Source organism: Crocodylus porosus, unplaced genomic scaffold (assembly GCF_001723895.1).
Source record: "Crocodylus porosus isolate Cpor-Errol unplaced genomic scaffold, CroPor_comp1, whole genome shotgun sequence".
Taxonomy (NCBI): Eukaryota; Metazoa; Chordata; order Crocodylia; family Crocodylidae; genus Crocodylus; species Crocodylus porosus.
Window position 1 is genome coordinate 180846192 of NW_017728886.1, and position 7662 is coordinate 180853853.

At 41.4% G+C, this 7662-nt stretch overlaps 1 protein-coding gene across 1 annotated transcript in view; it reads right to left on the minus strand.

Moving 5' to 3' along the window:
* Positions 1-7662, minus strand: part of NDUFV2 (NADH:ubiquinone oxidoreductase core subunit V2) — a 49182-nt gene that overhangs the window by 20644 nt on the left and 20876 nt on the right. Inside the window, exons 3-4 of the mRNA XM_019546065.1 lie at positions 3307-3369; positions 3107-3223 (exon numbers count right to left, since the gene is read on the minus strand). Coding sequence (XP_019401610.1) covers positions 3107-3223; positions 3307-3369 — 180 coding nt within the window. The remainder of the gene's footprint in view (positions 1-3106; positions 3224-3306; positions 3370-7662) is intronic.

Genomic DNA, 7662 nt, shown 5'->3' on the forward strand with positions numbered 1-7662 from the left:
TCCAATTAAGAAAAAAAAAATCAGATTAAACCCCCTTCAAAATGCACATTTTTCCACAATTGAAATGAAGTGCCACTATATATACAGGTATCAGTGAACCTGGTGTTCTCTGTTTAAAATTTGCAAATTCTCCAATTAAGAAAAAAAAAATCAGATTAAACCCCCTTCAAAATGCACATGTTTCCACAATTGAAATGAAGTGCCACTATATATACAGGTATCAGTTGAACACATTTTTATTGATATATTTACAATTTTAAACCAATTTGGAAGCCTACCAGTGCCTCAATCATAATAAAATAATTTCTAAATATCTATATATGTTGGCATTTGATTTTTTTTTATCATACAAAATCAGAGCTCCTCCTTTCCCCTTCACTAATCAGGATGCAAGTCTAGCTTGCGGTTGTCTGCCCTCCCTACCTTTGCTTTGTGGCAGTTAGCAGCCCTGATATACAAGTGCCCTTCACTCCCAAGCCATAGTTCCCCCCAACCCACCTTCCCCTGTCCCTGCTGGTGCCCCTCACTCCTGACTTGCAGCCCCCCCACCCTGCTTAATCCTGCTAGTGCTCCTCACTCCCAACCTGCTGACCCCAGACCCTCAACATGTGGGGTGAGAGCTGGGGGGGGAGGGGGGTAGCTGTGGGGATGCCACAGGCAACGCATCTGGAGGGAATGGGGGGGGCATGTGTTCCCCCAAATTTGTGTGCCCATAATGGGGCACGGGGCTACAGCATGGCCAGACAAGCATGGACAGGAGCTGCTTCCATGGCCCAGCGGGAAGGTAGAGCAAGGTGGCAAGACTTATTGCCACTGCTGCCACCAGGACCCCCACACCAGCCTCATCACCAGCAGCACGAGAAGTAACAGAGCAGGGGGCACGGGGAGGGGACTGTACTGCCTTCACTTCCCACTCGTCCACCATGGCCTGGCTGTCAATCCCCTCATGCTGCCTGAGCTCCCTCCCACCCCACATCCCCTCCAGGGAAGAGTCATGGCCCATCACAGAAATGCCTGGTTGTAGGAGGAAGTGAGAGCAGTGCATGTGTTTTATAGGCATGCTCAGCATTGGCTGTATTTAAATCGGCTTCATAACTGGTTTCCATTTCTAAGCATTTGCTGCTTTTGGCAGTAGTTTAATGATAGACAATGCATTTAGTGAGGTTTCTTTGTATGCATTTATAGGAGGAGGCACTTCCCCCCGCCTCGCTGATTGGGGAAAAAAGTCCTGTCTTGTATTCAAGTAAATACAGTATTTAAATCTCCCATGAAACCAAAATCCTCTTCTCCACATAGCTCTAAGTTAGTATTACTATGCCTCATCACTGCCAAACCCAAATATGAACAGGGATTCTTCTAAGGCTATGTAGAGATGTTCAGTTTCTTCCAGAACTGCTGTTCTCTGGGTAGGAACCAAAAGTATACAGACATTCAGGCTTTTTTTCCCCAGAGCCAAAACAGCTGCTCTGGGAGAAAAATTACCTGGGAACAAACATGGTTAAGTTTCTCCCATGGGCACTTTCCCTGAACTTTTCCCCACTGCTCCTCTCCCTTCCCAGACTAGACCAACCCACAAAAGTGCCCAGTCTGGGGAAGGGGCTCTGTCTAACTCCCTTCCCCTCTCCTACTAATCTGGGAGTGGGGGCAGAAGCAGGCACCACTGCTCTTAAGCTGGGCTCTGCCACAGTGCTCCCACCACCCTGGAAACCGGTCCTGCACCCTGTTCACCACAGTCCAGTCTGGGGCAGGTGCAGGGGGTAGGGTGGGGGTTCTAGCCCCACTGTTTCCATTATCTTCCCCAGTCTGGGGGGGGTCATCCTCATCTTGGGAAGGCATGGAGAGCAGGGGAGAGGGGATGGCTACAGACTGAATGTCTATACTGCTCCCTCTCCTGGAAGTGTTTCTACCAGGCAAATTTGTAGAAATTAACATATGTATGCAGCTTTATTCTGAGCCTCCTCAATCACAGTAAATTCAAATATATTCTCTCCTATACAGTGACTTCAGTCTCTCTCTTTAAATTGTCTATAGCTGAATTTCAACAGTTGTTCACATAAAAAAAAAAAAAACCTATCAGAAGAGATTTCTTGGACCATAACAAAAACAAGATAGTTTAATTCTAACAAATTTAACATTTGATTCACTTTACTGCTGAAATATATATGGCCTGAGGAATAACTTTTGCTGCATCTTACTAGTTTATTATGTATAAAACAGATTTAAAAAATAAAAATCAAGCTTAGAGTAAGCCAACATAAGGCTTCAATATCAGTGGAAAATGTATCCATGGTTGCTGAAATGGTGCTAAACATAGCTGCACATCTACAGAATGCAGTCTAATCTACATGTTCCATGCAGAGGTTCACTTATATCCAATGCTGACAACTGTTGTAGGTACTATAGAAACTACTGTGGTTCAAGTTGATTAAAAAAGTTCACATTTTAATTGCATGATAAAAATCACACTTTAATCTATATTACTGTATTTTTTTTAAAACTCACCGTATTTCTTTCACAGAATGAATACACCACTTTTGTATTTACTTGATTGTCTCTATCCTCTCATTTTGAGTTTTGCACTAATTTTTTTTGCCATATTTGTGATGAACCAATTTGATAAAAAACAAATGTTGGAAACAGCTGCTACAAAGTGATGCAAGATGCACATTTGCCATTAGCAGTTGCACATTTGCCATAAGCAGTTTACAGATATCACGATGCTGCCAGCCCAGGGACTGAATTCTGTCTTTTATGTATGTATAACCTACTTCTACTTGATGTTCCTTTTCCCTTCAATTGTGAACAAATACTTACAAGCTTCTGTTTCTACCTGCATATTGCTTTTTTGATTGGAGCAGAGCAAGTCAAATTTGTTTACTGTTAGGGCTGAAGGTTCGAGCACTCTATGCAGATACAGAACCTGAAGCTAGATTCTTCTGTGGGACAATTTGTAAAATCAATTTGATTCTCACAATCTTAGGCCAGATTTAAACTTCTTCATTAACATATTCAAGCACGAACATTCTAATGTATTTATTCTATTAGTGCTAAGATTTTTCATCAATAGTAGTAAAATGAGGCTTTAAAAATGCTACTTATTAAGTACCTTGTTCATAACAGAGATGGGCAGCCATCCATGCTGTCTCTGAGCCAGATCTAGTACTGCCATAACAGCTCCAGATTTATGTCCCTCTGGATAGTTGTTTACTATTGCTTCTATTCTCTGTTTGAAAGAAAAATAATAATTTACAATACTTAGGTTCAGTTTTCTGTTCTTTTTTATGTTTTATGCCCTTTTATGAATACCTTGTAGTTTTCAGGTGTGAAGTCAAATGGAATATCCGGGTTATTTTCAGGACTATCTCTGTGCTAAAAGAAAGAACAAAAACAGATCAAAATACTATTATAAAGTGGGAAAAAACAGAATATTTCACAATATAATTAAATGGTCCTTGACCTTTTTAGACTCAAGACACCCTTCAGTGGACTCAAGGCAATCAATGAAAAATGCCAACTCTTAGATTTCACTTGGTTTTTTTTACTACAGAAATGTAATAAAACAATTTTTCTGTTGCAAAGAATTCAGAAACACTGCAACATGTCACGATGCCTTTGACACTATGGATTCCTGTTTGAAATCTCTGGGTTTATCTAGTGAATCATATATGCACACCTAACAGTAATAACATTGCATGGCACCCCACAGCATCCTTTAATAGATCTCAAGACACTCTAAGATGCCATGGCACCCAGTCTGAGAATCACTGAATATGGTTATAAAGTATACCCTCTTTAAAATGAGTTTGTTAAAACACGAAAAATATCTAAACTTGTAATCTAATCCTTACTTGTCAGAACCTGGGGCATTATTATATGTTAGTTCAGTGACTGTGAAAATTTGTTCCTGTAGTTGGAGAAAAATATATAAAAGAGCAGAATTTTCTCTTTGCTATGAGCAAGAAGTCATTTTTTAAAGCAAGCGGTTGTGTGACAATAGTAAGACAGATGTATAAAACACAGCTTAAAACAATCCTGACATAAACAAAGACCAATCCTATTTATAGCATTTAATAATATTTATGAACAACTTATCAGAATGTTAGGCAACACTAAATTTTCAGCAAGATTATAAATTAAACTGATCTGATAACATTCAAAATGAGAAAACTGTTTCAGATTAATTCAACTGTAAAGGCTCCTTTAGAGTTACGATACATGACACTATATTTAGCATGTTTTGAATATTAAAAGTGATGTTAGACTCAACTGTATTTACTCAAATCCAATACGAGTCTGAATACAAGACAACCCCCTAGTAATTAGATACTATATATGGAAAATGTGTATTTAAAAGATAATTTTCCAGGTATAGAATCTAATTATTGGAGAATTGTTTTAGATTTGTCCCTCTTCAACTGCTACAGCAGGGAAAATAGTGATGTGGAGGGAGGTCAGGTGGCCCCCTTGTGGTCTACCCTAGTTCTTCCCTCTGTGGCCTTCCTACCCCACAGTTTCTACCTAATCCCTCACCCCCTTACCATCAGACCTTACTTAGGATCTGTTACCTCCCGCAGCATGTGAGCTGCATGTGACAGTAACTGGAGGAAAGGGGAGTGGGGCAGGAAGCTGCTGTAAGTTGGACTGGCTCTGGCCCAGCCCACAGCAGCTATCTGCCCCTCAACTTTGCATAGGAAAACCTTGTTAATTTGAAAAAAAGGAGCCCAAAAAAATGTACTGACTTTGAAATAAACATACCCACAGTAATTTGCATATATACAATTACTACAGAATTAGTTCATCCAGAATTGATACATTTGAACTTCTTGCAGACTTCTGCAAGTTTCAGTACATTCTTCATTAGCACTTTTGAGCAGCACTTGTACACCTCCTTATACAAAGTATAAACTATGGCTAGTAATAGTCCAAAACCAAATGGCTTATGATTTATTATCACACAGTTAATTGGGCTGGGTGCCAGCATTTCAAGCCATGGTGACCTGATAGCCCAGCACTGCTCCGTACATGTATATACTCCAGATAGCCTCCACAAAGGATCCACATGAGAACTAGCCCCTTACTCGTGACTGGAACTGCATGTTCTCTTTCACAAGTCCTGGAAACCTCCAAAATATATATCCAGATGAAACATGGGGCTGTCTGGGCTAGCTCCACCTCAGGGAGGGTAGGGCCATGCTGATCACATGCAACAGGCCAAGAGAGGGATGAGAATGCCTCTCATCTATATAGAAGCTTGGTGATGTTTGCGAGACATGTAAAGCTGGTGAAAGAACAGGAATCACTGGAAACAGGAAAAAAAAAAGGCACAGCTCAACTGTGCAAGTGAAAAGGAAGTCAAATGTATTTGATATTTGTGGCAGAAAGGGATCTTGGAGTCATTGTGGACTCCAGAATGAATATGAGCCACCAATGCAAAGAAGTGGTCAATAAGGCTAACCACATCTTATCGTGCATCTACAGATGCATCACAAACAGGTCCAGGGAAGTGATCCTTCTCCTCTATGTGGCATTGGTCAGGCCACAGCTAGAGTACTGTGTCCAGTTCTAGGCGCCTCACTGCAAGAGGGATGTGGCTAACCTTGAGAGGGTTCAGAGGAGGGCCACTTGCATGGTCCAGGGGCAGCGGGGCAGGCCCCTACAAAGAGAGGGTAAAGGGCCTGAACCTATTCAGCTTCCACAAGAGAAGGCTGAGAGAGGGTCTGGTGGCCATTTACAAACTCACCAGGGGTGCCCAGTGAGAATTGGGGGAGACTCTGTTCCCCTGGGCACCACCCAGGGTTACTAGGAATAACGGCCACAAATTGTTAGAAAATTCAGGTGGGAAATCAGGAGACATTACTTTACAGTTAGGGCTGCCAGACTCTGGAATGGGCTCCCAAGTGAGGTGGTACTGTCTCCCACCTTGGGGGTCTTCAAGAGGAGGCTGGACAGATATTTGGCTGGGGTGATATGACTCTGGCATCTGTTCCTGCCTGGGGCAGGGGGTGGACCTGATGATCTGTTTAGGTCCCTTCCAACCCTAAGCACTATGATATAGTGGTTCACCATTAATTGAAAAAGAGGTGGTACTGAGGGGGACTGAGCACAACAGGCACTATAACTTACTCAGATGGGTTGCACTAACCTAGGCTTGTGCCAGGTACCCAGGATTGGACAAACAAGCAGGGGAGTTGAGAAGGAAGGGGCAGGGGGCTGAAGTTGTCCTATCTGTATCTGTGATAGTTTAAAGGTGATGGTGGTTAGAGTGGTCTTTGTAACAGGACTAAGAATGGTGTAACTGTTAAAGTATGTTTTGGACTGTCCAATGAACCTGCTGTCACAAAACAGTTTGTTAGAGGTATAGGTATAGCTATAGATATCTAACTGTCCACAGATCTCTATCTAGATATATATCTGTATACCTGTATCTACACATACCTATCTGTATGTGTGTACATATGGGGAGATCACCAAAAAGCCCTCCAATCTGTAGGTTATTTCTCCTTTTTGTAACCTTTCTTTTTGTTTAACATCCTTCTTGATTTAGAGGGATATTTCTCCAGATGTAGCAGATTTATCTCTAAGGTCTTGAGCTGGCATCTGAGTTTGTGGGCTGATCCCTGCACTCAAGTACAGCCTCATTTAAGTCAAGAGAGTTCAACAGGGACACAGATACCCATCCCTATATAAATTGCATTCCTGGGTCATAAAGTAGTAAGTCCACATTTTTAACAAGGAAATAGTTTCAGTATTTCAAAACATGAGTTTGGAAGCTAAAATCTTCTGGGCAATTTAGCATTAGCTATAAAAGACTGTTAAAACTTTAAATGATCTTTTAAACAAAATAGGTCATCCTTCATTTTAAACAGTTTAAAGAATGGGGTGTTAAATGCACCTGGCTCAATGGTTTGGATGAGTGGTGTGGGATTGGTACATAGGCTGGAATGGATGCACAAACCAGGCCTGCATGCCAGATCCTGCTTGTGTTTTGGAGCAGCCAGTGTGGACACTACATGTGACAGCTGTCTGTGCCACTGATCCTTCATGGCACTGATGCATGTATGGTGTGGCACAATCCTGAAGCAAGCTCTATGTGCAGCAGGTAGGGCTGTGAGGCCTCCCTGCATGCTGCCTGTGGGTCAACTCCAAGACTCACAAGTAGCACTGGGGGCCAGGTAATAGGACTCTGCCAGCCAGATCCAGCCCCAGAGCCATATCTTTTGACACCTCTGATTTAAAGTAAATTATTATTTCTAGTTTGAAGAACAAAAATCTGACCATGTGACAGCATTCCTCCTGTCTTCAATACATACTGTATGAACTCTAGTATTCTTAAAATAAAAATAACTAACATCTTTGCAAAATCCTTACGACATGCGCATTACTAACCAAGTTAACTACAAGATCCTTAGGTCTAGTTGTGAAACCAGAGATTCTATTTTTCAGTTGGCTACAATTCCCAATAAGAATAGGAAGTTGAAATGTTATTCAAAAGGAAAACACACATAATACCCTAAAAAAGGCAAAACCTCATAATAAGAAAACTAGAACTGAAGTTTCAAATTCAAATGTCAACCTGAATACTGACAGCTGAGGAAAAAAATGACATTTTCCTATATAAACATAAATTTTGACAAAACAGTTTTCATTGAAAAAGTCTCCCAC